The sequence below is a fragment of the Strongylocentrotus purpuratus genome, unplaced genomic scaffold (assembly GCF_000002235.5).
Source record: "Strongylocentrotus purpuratus isolate Spur 01 unplaced genomic scaffold, Spur_5.0 spur5_scaffold_1, whole genome shotgun sequence".
In the NCBI taxonomy this organism is placed as follows: Eukaryota; Metazoa; Echinodermata; class Echinoidea; order Camarodonta; family Strongylocentrotidae; genus Strongylocentrotus; species Strongylocentrotus purpuratus.
The window spans coordinates 49,135,240-49,154,499 of NW_022145594.1; the positions used below are offsets into that span (position 1 = coordinate 49,135,240).

General features: G+C 37.3%; 1 protein-coding gene and 1 pseudogene across 1 annotated transcript; one reads left to right on the plus strand and one right to left on the minus strand.

Moving 5' to 3' along the window:
• Window positions 1-779: 779 nt before the first annotated feature.
• LOC576483 lies at window positions 780-15,380 on the minus strand (annotated as a pseudogene).
• A 2,497-nt stretch (window positions 15,381-17,877) lies between these two features.
• LOC115921419 (oocyte zinc finger protein XlCOF15-like) lies at window positions 17,878-18,651 on the plus strand. Its single transcript, XM_030978888.1, has one exon. It carries the CDS (start codon window positions 17,878-17,880, stop codon window positions 18,649-18,651), a length of 774 nt encoding a protein of 257 aa, XP_030834748.1.
• Window positions 18,652-19,260: the final 609 nt, after the last annotated feature.

The following is a 19,260-nucleotide window of genomic DNA, read 5'->3' on the forward strand; positions in this document are numbered from 1 at the left end:
ATGTTATATGCATTTTCTTTAATAAAGATGAATAAACAACATATTATAGACATAAATAATCATTGAGTATGGTTATTTCTAATCCGTTCTCCACTGGTAAATCTGTAGTTTGTGATATTCATGTTCAATTATGTTATTAATTTGATATTTTACCAGTTTAGCCTGTTTTCTCTCATGTTCTAAGGTCGCATGTCAGTGCCGTCTTATAGTTGTTTGTGATGTGATGGTTAAACCTGACTGCTAAGAAAGCATAAATGCTTGTAAGCAACCAGATTGCCGACAGCTTTCATGTATTGCTTGATTGCTGTTATTATAATATTGATGTTAACTCATGTACATGTATATTGGAAGCACAGGGTCATTTTCATAAATTTATATTATGGCGTTGCCTTTATACTATTGCATAATCATATTGTTTTACATTTTTTTAGTATTAATGATATGCTTATTTTTTTTGGTATTTTCATCTCAACATCATTTGTAGATATATGCATATTTTAATGTCTTTTATACTGCCATGTTGTGAAATCTGCTTCTATTTTTGTATTTTGTTGATTTGATATCCGTTTTTAATGTTTATGACCTGTTAGCTTATCATCTTCCGTCATATCGTGTTTGTATATTGGGTTCCGAATAATATGGTGCTATAAATTTTAGGACACCAATCTGAATTATTTTTGAGCCTCTAAATGTATTCGTTATTATACCTCCATATAAAAAGACATCTTACAGCATTTAGCTAGTATTTTACATGATGTATTTTACAGCTTCATCGTCTATCATGCTTCACCTGTATAACAAAAGAAAGAACGCCAGTCTATACATAACGATAACATGCCTATAAAAGGCTTGCTTTTTTGTCTCCCTTGAGTGGCCTTTATACACAGGTTCCACATAAATAGCTTTTTGGTAATAAAAAAGATACCGTAATAGGGATATTTTTTATTAAATTGCTTATGTTTTGAAATTATGTGATTATTACATTTCTGTCGTTTCCTAGTTGCTCGTTGTATATTTGTGATAAATAACATAAAAACATAAAAATAAAATGCAAAAAAAAAAAGTTGTACAGATGCATCAAATCTTTACAGGGAGTCATTTTAGGAAAGATTCATGAAAAATAATAGGATAAAAGGTTTTGCCATCTTTATATTATACATGTAGTTAAGAGGGAGTTACTAGCTCATATTCTCATATCATTGTGAGGCTCAGTCAGCTCGCAGCAAAACCGCGGCGGTATCTTATGACGTAAAGTGTAAGATGCATTACATTGCTCAATCTTATAATACAGAGCTCAGTGAATATGTGCAAGTACTTTGTTGCACGCAGTTTCCATTCATTTACACTTAAAGTATTTTTTGTTGATGTTTACCATGCCGTATCTGAGCAAGCCTATACACTACTTGTAAATGTACTTATGATATAAATACAGTGATGTATATGAAAGATCATTCTAGTTGATCAATTATAATAAGGTAAGGCCATATAAAAATATGCTGTACTAATATGATGATTCCATTTTTTTATATTTTTTTATTGATACTGCATGTACAAACATGCTATAAAGGGATAGTGCAATTCCATATTTCATCACAGTACTAAATGAAAATCTATGCAATGGCTGCCCGATATATTGTTCCAATTTGTTCTAGTCAATTGTATAGTACTATTATATTACAACATCATTACAACAAATATAGTGCCTTTAGTATTTTAAGATAACACTTTTATTTTTATATCGAGGATTATGTTATTTCTTGCATCTTGTTTAAGTTACCATCTGCTGTATATTCGTGTCACTCCTTTAACTTATCCTTCCCTTTTTCTCTCTCTACCCTCTCCTTTTTACTCTCTCTCTGTCTATCTCCATCTCTCTCCTCACACACACGTCTTTTCTTCTCTCTTCATGTCTTATTTTTTTAATCTCTTTCCTTCCCCTCTTGTTTCTCCTCGCTCTCCCTCTCTCCTTCATCATTGTTGGATGTTTCCTTTTCCCTCTATAGTCATATTTTACCTTATTTAATTCAGCATTTCTTATTGATTTTAATGCCCATTTCTTGATCATTCTATGCAGTTGCTTTTATTCTATTCATGATACTCTAATAATGTCTTTTTATTGTCAATGTTTTAATGTACATTTTGATATAACAATGTACTGTAATTGTAAACTTTCGCACTTCAGCCTTTTGGCGACAAGATAAGTATTTGAATAAACCATTTTGAATGAATGAATGTACTACATTAAAAATTGACTCTAAAATTTTCTTCAACTTTAGCTCTTTCTGTATATATTCCAATTCCTTACATTTTGAATCAAAGGATAATTAAAAAAAAATACTAATGCGGCTGTGTCTTCTATATGCCTCCACCCTAAATTCAGTATAGGAAATGGATAGAATTATTTGTGACATACAATGAAAACAAACAGCCAATAATCAAATGTCAATGGATGACTATGATCTTGACCTTCTAGCCCCAAAATGTATTTTTTAAATAGTAATATTGTCTTCAAGTTTTAACATTGCAATAGCATGGCTAAATACCTTTAATTTAATTCAGAAATTGACCTCTGTAACCTTCGACCTACTCTCCTATGGTGATACATACTATCACCAAGTGGGAGGCTAATAACTCTAATGGTTCTTAAAATATTGCTATTAGGGCAATTCCACGGTAACGGAAGGACACTCAGACAAGATTTTTGAACTTCAGGTTCATACTAAAAGAACTGTTTTATTAGTATAAGATGTGAAACAGTACAGATATAATACCTATATAAGTGCCTTTAATTCTCCCCCAAAAAATTGTCATTATAGTTAAGTAGTTTAAGAATGTGCATATTAATTATCTCGGTAACGGAAGGACATAAAAATGGACATGGTTTTTCCAGTTAATTAGTGTTTATCCAAACTTTGTGAAGTTGATGAAGCTTTCCACTTGACTGAAACACATTTTGTTCCCCATAGTTTAATACATACTAATAAAACATTTCTTTCAGTATGAACCTGAAGTTCAAAAATCTTGTCTGAGTGTCCTTCCGTTACCGTGGAAATGCCCATTACAAGGATAAAACCTTTAATTTCAGAAATGGGTCTCTATGATCTTTAACCATTGACCTACTCGCCAAAAATTTGAACCTCGTATCTCTAGTGGTTCTTGAGATATTGTGATAACAAGATTAGTGGGAAGGACGGACAGACAAACGGACAACCTGAAAACAAAATGCCTCCGACACCACTTTCAGTGGACGAAAGGCATGAAATTTCTTTAAAGGTGAAATTCAAAGAAAATCACAAATATGTCGACTAATGTAGCACCGGACAAGTTTTAGGTCAACTACATATCGGGTGATTCATAAAAATACAACCAACTCCATAGCAGCTGGGATATATATACGAGAGATTCGCCAGAAAAATAACGATGTTTTAATGACGTCACAATATGGACCAATACTGCCCAATGGCATCATGGTGAACACGGCTTCCAGTGCACCCGCTGCTCCTAAGAGGTGACCTGTTGCTCCCCTGGTGGAGGATACAGCTGGAAGATGATCGCTATGGGAACCAAAGAGCTTCTTCACCGCCATGTTCTCAATGACATCTCCTACGCAGATACATACAGAGATGGAATTAACAAAATCAGTGTTGGGTATCTCAAGATAATTAAAACAATGTGTGATCTCGATCGGTAGGAATTTATTCCTTCAAAAGCTAGAGCGCCGAATGGCAGCCGTGCTATAAAGCCAGGGTAATAATCGGGAGCGCTAGGAGGGTCAAATCTGACTGACATGAGCGATTAAGAACCCATTATTATCTTTATCTAAAGATCTGAATTAATGCTAAAGCTGGGATAATAATCTTAGAGCGCCACGAGTGTCAAGTCGGACAGACATGAGAGCTATACAAGAACCCATTGTTATTATGATTATTATTGAAGATGTTGATTTTGATCTAGAATTTGATCTTGGATACTGATCCAAATGCAGTGGAATGACGGTGAAATGGAAAAAGCATAACAGTTCATAACAGTCTAAAAATGGCAAATATATTAATGCGCAAGGATTTTTTTGGTGTTATGCAACACATATGTTTTAGCAACAGTTGCTGTTCCAAAATCCTACGCTCACCAAAATATGAACTTCAACTCTGAACCAAAAACTACTCCTAACCCTAACTCAAACCCTACCTGAAACCCAATCACAACGCAATCTATAAGCCATTACTGTATGAGCCAATATTTTCACATAAAGATAGGTTCGGGGGTCAAGGGTTCAAGGACAAATCTGTGAGTTGTTAAAGCCGCGTAAAGCCATGACCCCTCCGGATTATATACTTTTCAATAATAAATCCTTTTCCATGCATCAGGAACTCGTTACAATTATTACAATAATTATTTTGGGAGAAATAAATTAAAAATAATCTATTGATGCATGTGCCCGTTACGATCAGTGGTGTCTTAATCTGCGCTGCATGACCCTGCATGGGACGCCGTTTGCGACATGCAACGGGACTAACTTTAGTCAATTTGACATTTGACATTACTTGCTGGAATATTTTAGATTATTTTGTTGTAAATTCGCGATAAAACCCTTGTGACAAAAAAACTGCTCATAGTCATACAGTAGGGGAGGATGTGTTGTAATTTCTTCTTTTGACATTTACTTCCCTCTCTTCCCTTTTCCCCCTCCCCCTTTTTCTTTCTTTCTTCTTTTTCTCCAAAGTTGACGATTGATTACAGAGTTGGTGCCCCCATGCCACCTTTGACCCTCCCCCACAGCTACATCAATGATCTTGATGAACGTTTCCAACCCGTGGGTGTAGCGGTTGCGTGTGCGCATGCGTTGATGTATGTAACGTCCTCATACAGGGCCCAGCTTGGCATCGTAGAGAGCATTATGCATGCACAGCTCAGATCCAATGCCATACTCACTTGGGGAGGTCATGTGACTTGCATCACCTGACAGAGCAAAGATCACATAAGCTTTAAAATAAGTCACATGATAAAGTAGGGTGATACCAAAACTTTAAAATTCAGCTGCTATAAATTTGTTGAATATATGTTAAAGGTATAGACCAGTTTTGGAAACGCCCGCCTCTCAAAAAATGAAATGGAAGCTCTTATTACCAATCATGTGAAAAAATATATTTTGACTAATACGTGATGATACAAATTTTGCCAGGAAACTGCCTACTAATTTATATATTTGGTAAATTATCATATCAATCCGGCCTGGATAGATAATTTAGGTTGAAATATTTCTATCTAAACCTCTGAATGCAATATTTAAACAATATTGAATGGATATTTCCACCCAAAACCATTGAACCCCGATTTTACCACTACCGGTCTATATCTTTAACGCCTATGCTTGAAAACATAAATTAATGCCCTTTTGGCTTCAAACAGCCAATTTGTTGAATATTTTTACCGCCCAAAAAAGAAGAAGCTACATATGCCAGCTCATAACATACACGTCATGTCCTTTCTGCAATTGGTTTTCAGTTATCAACCGCTCTTCTAAAAAGCACTTTCTGAATACTGAAGGCATTAGTAAAATGGGACCTTGCTATAACAAAACTAAATGTACCCAAGAAAGTATCTTGTTAAATCAAATCTTGTTACATCAGCATGTAATTTTCTGCAAATGGGTTTTCAATTGTATTGGTTATATCGGGCTAAACTTTTATAATTCAAAGACATTTCCTTTATGTTCTTTATCATAAAGTTCCTGAAATCGTAGTTCCCATGTGTAAGTCTAGGTGTGTACTTGATAGATGTGTTTTAATATAACTGCTACGTAGTAAACCTGTCTATTGAGGCAAATGCAGACATGTGGCCTTACTGGACAGGTTCTACAATCAACACACGTTTAGTTCTTGAAGATGACAAAAATACATTGCCACTGTAGAAAGATGGCCTTTATAGAGAGGTGACCACTTTGTCTGTACATCTAAAATTATGTTTTTGTACTGGGGGGGGGGGTATTAAAGCATGTCAAATTTGTGAATACAAGATCAAATTTAATGGTTGAAGAAGATTAGTTTCAGATCAGGATTTGTTGAAAATAAGCAATTACATGTATGAATAATTAAGAAATCAAGGAAAAGAAATGAGTAACTTGATATTCATACTTTTACCCTCATAAGCTTAATTTTCATTATATGTATTACCTGATAAACCATAACCAAGGATTTCAGCCAGGATTGTGGCACCTCTTGATTTAGCGTGCTCCAATTCAAGTTAACATTTTAAAATACAAATAATAATATTACAAAATTAAAATTAGTATTCATATTCAGTGGCAAATCTACCATCATAAACTTTTAAAAAGGTATTTTCTCTCTGCTTGATTACGTTAAAAAGCATTAGGAATAGGGTTGCAATTCGGTTTTAGGTTTGGGTTAGGGACTAGCTAGCAAGAAACCTTGAGGAACACCAAACAACATATACCTTTGTTGAGAATCTTGATCATTTATACTATCATTTTAAGTTTAGGGTTGAAATTGAGAATATGACAGGTGATTTCCTCCGTGGACATTGCTCTCAGCTTGATCTCATGACAGATATAGGAATAGATTTATGGATGCGATTGAGTTTTAGGTAAGGGACCTAGCAAGTAACCTTGATGAACACCACAATACATCTTGACAACATTCATATCTGCTGATGATCTTGACCATCCCACTAACATTTCAAATTCAGGGCTCAAGTTAAAAATTGAATAGGTCTAAAGAAATAGACAATTGAGCAAGTGTTGTATGAGTCGTGAAAACTTACTTCCAGAACCACTACAGCAGCTCCTTCTGACATCACAAAGCCATCCCTCTCCATGTCAAACGGTCTCGATGCCTGTGCAGGTGTGTCGTTGAACTTTGTGCTCAATGCCCTTGCTCTGCAGTGTTAAGAAAATAAGAAAAAACACTAACATTGCACCATCTGTTAAATTATCAAAGTATTCTGAGATACACAGAGTATTTTAACCTGGCGTGGTAGCCGTGATAAGGAACTTAAGCATTTTAAAGGGATCGTTTAACAATGTTAGATCTGAGATGCACGACCCTACGTGTCAGTGTCTGTGTTACGGTGTTATATTGAAGCCCTACAAAAATTGCGCTTCAAAATGATCAAGGATCTAGTGCCTCAAAAAAGCAAAAACCTTTGAGTAACCGGTTTTAATACCATACTCGTATTCCCCAATAGACTGTAGTGTTATGAAAACCGTTTGGCAAACCCAAAATTTGATTTCGATTTTCAATCATAAATATCTTGATAATCAGACAGGCGATCAGCTTGTAAAAGTCATGGGGTTCCCGACTGACCTAAAGGTTTATAGTTATCATTGCAGCATGAGCTGAATCAAGGATTTTGTAAAGGATCTAAGACAAAGTTACCGGATGCCTTTATAAGGAACTTCTTCCCCAGGGTACCCATATACCTCACCTGGGTCAAGAGTGGCAAATGAAGATTAATGTCTTGCTAAAGGAAGCTAGTGGCAGGCAGGGACTTGCATGCTGTACCATTTGATCGACAGTGCTGTAAGACACTGACTGAACTCATACCAAATACTTCTTTTACCTGGCGAATTCCAGCCAATCCTAATGTCCCTCCGGCTTTCATGACGTTGGCATCCCCGTGACGAATGAACCGTGACGCATCACCCAGCGCATGAGCCCCTGTAGTGCAGGCTGTAGATACGCTATGGTTTGGACCCTGGGGGAGAGAGTTTATTGACAATAACAGTGGTGCGCTTTAGCCTCAAAGACTGAGCATAAACATATTCAGGTTTAAAATATTACATATTAATGTTAATTGTTCTATTCAGCATTTCAAATTGGTGTTAAGTGAATCTTCCCTAGGATGCTAGCTTGCAATATCTCTTTACAAAAGTAACATTCTATTTTGCTGAAATAAAATATTTACCTAGAACCCCCAAAATAAAGAGCAAAATACTTGTTAGGTCCCATTGACCTGACTCGATCTTTACAGACTCTTTATTTTTTGAAAATAAGATACTAAAGGTAATAGACTTATATTTATTATCCAACTAGGTCAATTTATGTATCATTATACAAATAATATGTGGCCATCTGTTTTTCAAGAAATGTTTTTTTTAAATAGCTCAGTTCATAATTACCACACAAGACATTTAGACGATTTTCACCTACCTCTCTTGCGGACCCTTTTAGCTAAAAGAATATTTATATATGAAGGTCCAAAGTTTTGGAATTCTTTAAGTAGTGAAATAAAAAAAAATGCTCCATCGATTAATACTTTTAAAGTTGATACTCTAAGCAAATAAATGTCCCTTAATTTGTTACCTACGGCAAGTATATGTTATTTTTAAGTTTTTCAATTACTTAGTATATCACAAAAAATTCTGTCTACTCGAAATCCTCAATTGAAATGTCTAAAATATCCGCCTCTCTTTGCATAGAAAATCAGTCACGGCGCTGGTCTACTATTTATGACCTCACGTCCGGGAGAGAGTATATTCACGTACCCGGATGTTCCATAGCAAACATGTGCAGAGTGATACGATTTTCTGCATATTTTTGTTTCAAAGGCTGAAAAGTCTAATAAATCATAATTCTATGTACAATTCTTTACCTTTCCCTAGTACTTCATAGTATTAATATCAATTCCCCTTTTTAAAATTATGACATATACATGCCAACGATGTGCTATTAGTCGATATTTTCACCATGTAATTTTTGTTTTGGTGTTGAAATCGGCCCAGGCACGGAGTGAACAGTAGCTGTCTACCCATGCACAGTTCATTACCATACACTAAAGCGATCTCCCGATGGTTTCTTCTTCCTTTTCCCCCATGTCTTTCGCCTTCCTTGGCCCTGAACATCCTTCATCTACCAATTCTGACACCGGTAGTCAGGAGCAAGTCTTTGTTAGTTGTTTTTCTTAGCTGGCAACGTCGCTTTCATTCTCTTGCAATTGCCGATAAACATATAACTAGCGCACGTACGTTCCATCACAAGCAAGCAGCGCCTAGAGCAGCGGCTTGGTCTTACCTCCCGATTCTGCTCGCTTCACGAACGTTCATGCAAGAGCCGCATCACTCGCCAAAATATTATAGAGGAAGCGCGCTTGCATGATCTCGTTCAAGTTTGATATTTTACAACATAAAATGTTTAACTGGTACTGTATCCTTTTTTGAGGCAGTCACACACATCTATGATAAGTACTATCATAGTTCTAGACCTATTAGTTTTACAAAACTGCTCATGTACATCTGATGACAATATAATGCATCCGCCTATTCATAAGTGCACGATTTAACTTTAATTCCTAAACTCGTCTTAAATCTCTACCAAATAGGTGAATATGAGGATATAAAAAGAAATCAGCGACTGGAAAATGTTGCTTCGTTATTCTTCATTCAAATGAAAACAGAAAATCCATCAAATATACTCCTTAACAACAACAAATCTAAGCTCTGACAGGATAGCATTTACGTAGGGATATCACTGCCATTCACTCTCACTGAGCCCATGACTCCCGTTCGTGACGTCACGGATAGAGGCCCGACTCTTCGTGCACTTCCGGGTTTCAGACTTAGATATTTTGGTAGAGTTTACTCGAATAAATTCATTATTCTAAACTTGTTTTGTCGGGTGGACACCATTTGGTGTTATTATGGGGGTTAAAAGCTTTCTATTTATGTAATTATCTCAGTATTTGGGATTGTCTTAGAGTATCAACTTTAAGAAAGAAAAAAAAAGTTTTTATTACAATATTATAAACCTCAATGAAGTATATGACATCGTCATTCTCCACTCACTGACTCAAAATGTAATTTGATATATTACATTGTGCCTTCTCATTCTTATCTCCTTTCTAATAAGCATTTCTCTTTCCTCATCTTCTTCTCAACCCCACATGCAGCTCATCATTTTGTATTACTTTCTGTACCCCCGATCTCTAACTTCTTTTAGGCAGTCTACTCTCTTTGTATTATGACCGTGCGTGTTCTTCTGTCCTTGTTATTTAAAGCATTTTCTTGTCCAATCCTCGTCTCTGTTGACATCCCCCTCCACCCCCCCCCCCCCCCGATGTTGTAGTTCCTTTTGTAGTTACGGACTTGTTAATTGAGTTACTAGTGGACCTTAGTGGACCCCTCTATTTCCAACATTTATTTCTACATTTGTTTTAAAAGCTTATAATTGATTTGTAATGTTTTGTTGGAAACATGAATAAATTGAAATTGAAATTGAAATTGAACATTTGCAATTTGTTTTATTCATTTTATATTTTTTTTCTCCATGTACAGTGCGTCCCAGAAAAAACGAAACCGAGAAGTATCGATGTTCTATCATAACTTAGTCACAACTATAATTAATGAATGATACATATTTGGAAAGCTTAGAGTCTCCTCTTTCATGTGATGCTACTCAGAATGATGCATATTTCACGCATGAGTGATTAAAAGCTATTTGAAGGAAGGAAACCAAAAAGACATTTGGCGGGCGGTATCTGAATTTCGAAGAAAAATTCACATTTCTAGAAAGTTGAGTTTCTGCCCTTTCATATGACACCTCAAACAGGAAAAATGAGCGAGGAATAACAAAGTTCTGTTTGTTTAAAGTAGTGCTTGCATTTCCATAATTTTATTAAACGAATTCGTTTTTACTGGCTGCCTGCCGTATCAATAAACGAAATTAACAAAAGACTTAACTCCGTTTCGTTGACAATCAGCCGTAGACGAGAGTCTTCATGCATGGCTGATTGTCAACGAAACGGAGTTAAGTCTTTTGTCAAATCTGCTTTTTGCTACCGCAGGCACCCAGTGAAAACGAATTCGTTTGTTAAAATTATGAAAATGTAAGGGCTACTTTAAACAAACAGAACTTTGTTATTCCTCGCTCATTTTTCCTGTTTGAGGTGTCATATGAAAGGGCAGAAACTCAACTTTCTAGAAATGTGAATTTTTCTTCGAAATTTAGATACCGCCCGCCAAATGTCTTTTTGGTTTCCTTCCTTCAAATTGCTTTTAATCGCTCATGCGTGAATATACATCACGTGAGTAGCATCAACTGAAAGAGGAGACTCTAAGCTTTCCAAATATGTATCATTCATTAATTATGGTTGTGATTAAGTTATGATAAAACATCGATACTTCTCGGTTTCGTTTTTTCTGGGACGCACTGTATATTGTTTTCAGATAAAACAGACTTGTTATTACAATACAGAACTAAAAGAAAACTATCATTGTTGCCATTTTAAAGAAGAAGAGGTCAAGTTAGTTCTTAATAATTCCAGTCTTCAAAAGGTTAAAAATAATGTTAAGTTCTGGTCATGCAATTGCAATGTGAAAGAAACTATGTGAAAGTGATTGGAAAGGTTGATCATGTACCACATAGATATTGGAATCATCAAAGTGTTAAGAATTTGGCTCGGTCTTGCTATGAGTCACAAGCACTGTACATAGAAATGTGTAAATGGGACTACACAAACATGTGGCATGAAAGTTGTGGTCCACAACCTTTAGCTGTGACTTGGCATATTTCGATTACGAGGGCATTTGAAGAGCCGTCCTTATCAGCGGACATTTTATTGCTATGATACTCTTCCAAACTAACATAAAAAGAATGAACAAAAAGCTCACAAATTATTTTTTTACCTTTTCCAGAACTCAACCTACTCTCCAAATCTAAATTAAGATAAGTATTAACTCACTCTCAGGTTGTGACCGGCGGCAAGGTTTGGAAGAACCTTCGGGACAAAGTATGGACTAATCTTCTTGTAGTCCTGCATGGGTAGAAATGATGTAAGAATAACAGTTATGTACCATGTCCAGCATCTTGCAGACCCCGTGCCCTGACCCGACATGGTGATCCTTTCCATCTACATCCGTGAAGCCTCCACCACACTACGTTTAAAAGATTTCTTAAAACTTTCTTTTTATTCAATCAGTATTAGTACCGGTACTAGTAGTTATGAACTTCTCGTAACGTTTATGATCTCTCTCTCTCTCTCTCATTCCTGTTATACATGTATTAATAAGCACTTAGAAACATGGTATTAAACGCTATATGAATGTTGCAAATTAGTACTATTATTATTATCATCTTAGATAGAACTAGGGCCTCTGGACTATCATCCTAGACCACAACCCCCCCCCCCTCCCCCCCCCCCAAAAAAAAAGAAGTACCAAATGAAAATTTACCCCTGGAAATAACACTTTCCCCTGTTTAGAAGGAAAAAAGTCAACTTATCAATTTAATTAGGAGATTGTGTATATTTCTAGACTTGTTTTAAATGTTCCTAGGGAACCTGCTAATTGGATTTTCAGTGGAAGAGCATTCCATAGACATTGTTGTTATTAATGTTAGTTATTTTAGTAGTAGTAGTAGTAGTAGTAGTAGTAGTAGCAGCATCATCATTCTTCTTGAATTATCATCACTATACTTGATATTAACAATACTATTATCATTAGTGCTGTCATCGTATCATCATCATTATTCATATTATTAACATTATCATTAATATCATTAGCGACAAACCTTTTCTCTGAGAGTCTGACCAGAGTTCACGATCTCTTCCAAGTCTGCCATACCCATCCCAACGGCCACACCCTGTCTGACACAAAACACAAACAAATAAATGAAATATATATGACACTGTTCATATTCATCTCATTGATTCAACTCTTCAAATGCAACACAAATGATTTCCCCGTGCCACATTGTATTTGTCTTGGAGTAGATAAACCAAAAGCTTCAAGATTACTTAACCTTTTCAGAGCAGGATTAATATATACTGGTCTTAGAAGGATTGTCATGGAGCTAATCAAGACCAGATATGGGTGATTTTTGTGTTGCACAAAGTATTTTTTCTGTCTTATTGGTGGCTACTGACTGTTTTGGCTAAAATTGCATGTGTTACAAATGCAACTGTTCAGGGAGTCAAAGAAAGCAGCCCTAAAACACATATAGAAACAAAAGAAGTAGGAAATTACACCAACTAGGGCCCGGGGATAGCCAGAAACCCAAGTCTTAATAGTAACCACATACATGTTTATCAACATAATGTAGCCGATGTTGGCATGTTGCTACCACCAGGGGCGTCGCTAGACCTTTTTCAGTGGGGGGGGGGGGTGTAGAGGCCAACGATAACCGACAAAACTAGCGACCAATTACCGACAAAAATAAATGTCCAATATCTCCAAAGTTAACACTATAAACCCGGGGCCGAAGGCTAAATTGTTTTTTTCCTATGGACTATCTATAGTTTATATATGCGCAAATGGTCATTTTCCTCGACGACATAAATATACGAATTATTTCGTCAACTAAGTCAGCATCGTATAGCTGATATATTTTAATGCAGGCGTGGAGCTAGGATTTTATTTTACAGAGGGCGGTAGCGAGCAAGCGAATCACTGAAAAAGCGCTCATTAGAGGGTGTGGGTGATAGGCCTCTAAATTATTAGGAAAAGAAGACAATTTATTGTACCTTTCTCAACTGTTAATCATTGTCTATATGAAGTCCCCCTACCCCTCCCGCGCGAAACGCGAAAGCTTTGACGTTTCATTAAATTAGTTTGAAAAGAAGACGATTTGCTGTACCGTTCTCTACTGTTAATCCTTGTCTGAATTCAGTTTTTCCCCCACCCGCGCGAAGCGCGGAAGTTTTGGCGTTTCATTATATTATTAGAGAAAGTAGACGATTCGTTGAACCTTGCTCGACTCTAAATCCTTGTCTGAATGAAGCTCCCCCCTTCGCGCGAAGCGCGAAAATTTTGACGTTTCATTAAATTATTACAGAAAGAAGACGATTCGTTGTACCGTTCTCGACTCGTCTAAATGAAGTTTTGTCCCTTCGCGCGAAGCGCGGAATTTTTGGCGTTTCATCACAATAAAGAGAAAGGAAGACGATTTGTCGTACCGTTTTCGACTCTCATTACTCCCTATTCATTTGAATTCAGTTCCCCCCCCCTCTCCCGCGAAGCGCGGAAGCTTTGACGTTTCATTAAATTATTAGAGAAGAAGACGATTCGTTTTTACCGTTTTCGACTTTTAATTCTTATCTGAATTCAGTTGTCCCACTTCCGCGCGAAGCTCGGAGGTTTTGACGTTTCAATAAATAATTAGAGAAAGAAGACGATTCGTTGTACCGTTTTGGACTCTTAATAAGCCCTAATTGTCTTAATTCAGTTTCCCACATTAGCGCGAAGCGCGAAAGCTTTGACGTTTCCTTAAAATATTAGAGAAAGAAGACGATTCGTTGTACCGTTCTCGACTCGTCTGAATGAAGTTTTCCCCTTCCGCGCAAAGCGCGGATTTTTTTGGGGGGCGTTTCATCACAATAATTATAGAGAAAGGAAGACGATTCGTCGTACCGTTGTTGACTCTTAAACCTTCTTTGAATTTAGTTTCCCCGAAAATTTTAAACCTCTGATTTCTTTAGCTGATATTATAGGAAAGTGAAACTTCGAGAAAATACAAGTATTGTAGTTGTGGACACTCTCGAAGTCGTCACAGCGGATAAAAAGTCACAGTTCGTAGGGAAAAAAAACTTGTCGGCCGACCGACAATATACATCTCACCGACTTCAAACTTCTGCATTGATATAGTACACGATAATCGAGCAAGAATACCGACACAGCTAACCCGACATAGCAACATATTTACCCGTGTCTTTCTTGCTCCCTCGACAAGACGACTCCACTCAACAACCCCCTTCTCTCTTTTACTCCCACTCCTCCTCTCTCAGGCTTTTACCTCTCCTCTCTCTCCTATCTTTCACCCCCGTTTCTTTTGTTTCCCTTTTACTCTTTTTTCCCCCTTTTTCCCCCCTTTTTTCCCCCTTTTCTTTCTTTTCCTTTTTTCCCTCTCCTCCTTCTTTTCTTTTTTTCTCTTTGTTTCTTCTCTTTTCTTTCCTTTCTTTTACTTTCTTTCCTTTCTTTCCTTTCTTTTCCTTTCTTTCTTCTCTTTTCCTTTTCTTTTTTCTTTTCTTTCCCTTTCCCTCTCCTCTTTCCCTCCCCCTTTTCTCTTTTTCCCGACGGCAGCGCAATTTTACCGACAATATCCTGACAGGTGGAGGGGTGTCGCACCCCCACACACCCCCCCCCCCCTTTGGCGACGCCCCTGGCTACCACTCTCATCTTGTTGTTGTTGATAATGGTGGTTCTTAAGAATTGAGGAAAGTATGGTGTGGTTCAAATTGTTATATCTCATCATACATAGATCATTGAGCACACATGAGCTATGGTTGCAGGCAATTGTTCTAATTTGCTACAACAAGACTAAAGAGGTCGGTACCGTTTTGTTTCTGTCTTCATCACTCTCTGGTTTCCATCCTGCTTGCAAGAGGGCTTCCTGTGCAGCAGCAAGAGCAAAGATGGTTGCCGGACTCATGCTCCGAAAGTCCTTTAAGAAAATATCAAAATATATGCCTGAATATATAACGCAGCCAACTGTTCAAAAGAGTTGAACATAAACCTTATTTCCATTTTCCTTTCTATTTTAATTCCTTCTTCATTATTTTCCCTTTCAAAACTTGCATTTCCTCAGTCAAATTTATTGTCTATTATGTTATACTGTACATATGTAGATGAATTACAATAAATATTACCTTCGATCCCAGATATTAGATTAAGACTAGAACCCTTTACCTATGCTGTCTTTTATTCAAAAGAAGGGGGGTAAAGAACAAAAATATTCCACCTTTATGAGCGAAATTGTATATACACTGTCGCTCATAACGGTGGAATATATTTTTTACCCCAATTTATGGAATGATTTTAAAAATAATTTTAGAATAATAGATCTAGATAATAGTATACATTCTCAGATTTTATTGAATAATAGTTTGCCATTGTGTGTTTTGCGTGACTGCTAAAGCATGTGTATGCTACTATGCTTATCAACTAGGGGACCTACGCCCTTAAGTCATAAATGACAGCAATTAGGATTAATGCCCTACAAAAGGGCACTAATATAGCACATCGACACGGTTTTTGTCCTGGGGCCTCACAGTTACGAGGCCATTGCTTTGTCACTAACCATGACTGTACGCAACGGGAGCTAGGGTATAGGGGGCAGTTTCCATAAATTAAAAAAACAAAGAAAATTCAATAAATTTTCAATAATTTATTGCATTTTACCCCGGTTCCCAACATAAAAAAAAATCCTCTGTGTGCCAATGCCTTGAGCCATAATGCATGGCCGTGCACAACCAACTCGAGGGTCTAATATTCTTGACATGATTGTTACTACTATTGCTTTATTGTATAAAAAGTTAAAATGTGCACACAGGGAGGAAATTTAATGCAGTATAGGGGATTTTAGTCATCTTCTACCACTCCTACCACCAGTCAGGCTGTTATCTCCCCCCCCCCCCCCCCCCCCTCCACCAGTAAATACCACCGGCGACCACACCCCTGGATTACCCCTCAAGATCGATCCTGCAACGAGTAATGACATCATCAGCAAGGGACCATCCACTGCTTCCTCAGAAATGCCCACACTCGTTCCAATATCCCGACAGGCCTCTGAGAGTATTACCCAAGAGAACAAAAAGCAACATATATTTATACAAATACTTTCAATTATATAAAAGTGATCAAACGTGTTGATTAAAAGAGTTACATGTATTAAAAAACAACAGTTAACCATACACAATGTAATCAGACGAAATGTGGACAAGAGTGGGGGTTAAATTAAAGATGGTTGGAATCTTGGTACTTTCAATGTAAAGAGAAAAAACATCTGCAGTAGAAAGATCAGCCAAACAACATAGCAATAATGAGAGAGAAAGAGAGAGAGAGAGGAGAAAGTGAAAGAAAGAAATAGAGGTAGAGAGAGAGAATGGGAAAGAGCTATAGGGAGTGACAGAGAAAGTAGAGAGAGGGAGGAGAAATCATTTTAAGCACTTCAGGAGCTCTCGCATTGTTCTTTAATATATTTTGCATAGTGTCTGCACTTTACAAATGTACATTATAATTGTTATTTCCTTTACAGATCTGTGCAGGCCAAACAACCTTCCAGTGGGAGATGGTGCACATAAGACACCAATTGATCCACCATCAGAACTCAGGAAGCTTCTATTGAGAGACGTGAAGCAAGAGACTGGAGAATACAGAGCAAATACTGTACAGAGCATTGAGCATCCATTGCCATATTATGGTGGTACGTCAAGATCTGCTGCTATATCTCAATTTGCAAGAGTTCTTAGGAACCAGAGTGAAGAAGAGGAAGTAGCCCGCTGCTCGACTTGTTTTGCAGGATTACCCTCCAAAGCTCTCCTTTTTAAACATTTGAGAATCCATAACGATGACAAATATCACAAATATTTTGAGTGTAAAGAGAAATTCTACCCCCAATCTCTTTTAAGGAGACATCAAGATAAACACAGAGAAAAAGATCAACATTGTTGTTCTGCTTCGTGTACTCAAGCTCAGGAGCATGCACAAGAAAGAAATCTGCCTGTTCATGGATCAGTCGTAGCGGAACATCCTCGCCAGAGTTCTAAGGGTAAGGAAGAGTTGTCCTCTAAATCTGATGAGGAAGGAGAAAGGCCCCCAAGAATAGAAATCCGCAATGGAAGGTCCATGTTCATATGTCCGATATGTGCGAAAGGATACTCTCGTACGTATAACCTTAACAAACACAAGGTATTAAAACACACTGGTCTATATCCATATTCTTGCCTTCATGTGACAGGGGGTTCATTTCAGAATGTGAACTTACAAGACATATGTATATAGTTGGAAAGCATTTCAGATGCCCAGAGTGCAATAATAAATTCACACGCAAGAGAGACCTACGGCGACACCTCAAAATTCACGCTAGTCTAAGGCGTTATGATTGCCCACAGTGTCATAGAGGATATTGGAAAAGAGAATATTTGGTGAGGCATATGGAGGAATACAACCACGGAAAGCGATGGCAGTGTACGACATGTGACAAGTCATACGAGTCTGAAATAGCATTTAAAGTGCATATTAACAGCCACTCTAAAGTCAAGCAGTACGACTGCTCTGTGTGCTATCAGGCTTTCATGTATAAGGAGTCTCGCGATAAGCACATGAAGAAACACCAAAAACATCACAAATGTGGCGAGTGCGATGAGGAATTTCTGTATGCAAAGACTCTTGAGAAGCACATGAGGGGACACAGCGGTGAGAAGCCTTTCAAGTGTTCTGAATGTCAGAAGGAATTCATGTTTCATAACAATCTTCAGAAACACATGGAAGGACACACTGCCCCTAGACCTCACCCATGTCCAAAGTGTGACAGAGGATTCTACTTCAAGAGTAATCTGAATAAGCACGTGCGAAAACACACTGCCCCGAAGCCCTTCCAGTGCTCTTTCTGTAATAAGGGATTCAATTTCAAGCGAGATCTGAGGAGTCATACCAAGTCGGCACACCCTGAGGAAGATGATCTTCAATGTTCTGAGTGTTACGAGTCATTTACTAGCTCTACATCCATGTATACCCACATGAAAACACATTTTGACGAGAGTTCTTATGCGTGTCCCAAGTGTATGAAGAAACATCCCTCTAAATTTGCCCTCTTTGTACACATGAGTAAACACGTTGGGATCGCGCGCCATAAATGCGGGCAATGCAAGAAGATGCTGTCTACCAGGCGTAAACGCGTTGGGAGTAAGCTTCCCACGTGCTCCTAGTGCGAGAAGAGGTACAGAACCAATGGTGAGCTGATCCGACGTGAAAACACACGCAGCAAAAAGAGCCTTCGGAATCGGGTGAGCACGTTCAAGACGGTTGAGGGTTATTTTTGTTACTGTTCTGCATAAATGTTATAAACGATGTAAAAAAAAAAATTAAAAAAAAAAAAAAAAAAGACGTCCTCCCCTAGTAAAACTCAGTAAAATATTGCAAATTGTGTGTATGTCATTTCAAAGCTGAACCCGTAACTGTTATGATCCTTTCATTCTCCTTTTTCTTCTGGTAATCTTCAAAGGGCTTTGCAGGATATTTTTTGAAGAAATTGTGTAATTATGGAATCCTATGCTAATTAGTCAAAATAAATATTAATTAGTGTGACGTACGTGATATTTTCATGTATGAAAAGGCAGATGAAAATAAGAAATGCATGTTGAATGTTATAATTGATCAATTGCAAAATAACTACTCTGTGAAATTTCTTTTGATTACTACAAAAAATTTCTTGATGAGACATTTGTTTGCTGTGTGCGAGACATGTACACCCATTAATAGTATTTCCACCAAGTCTGGTGTCAGCGGATTATGACCTACTACACATGGAAACTGAC

Coding starts and splice junctions, on each gene's coding strand:
- LOC115921419 (XM_030978888.1), top strand. CDS start 17,878: ATGGAGGAATACAACCACGGAAAGCGATGGCAGTGTACGACATGTGAC.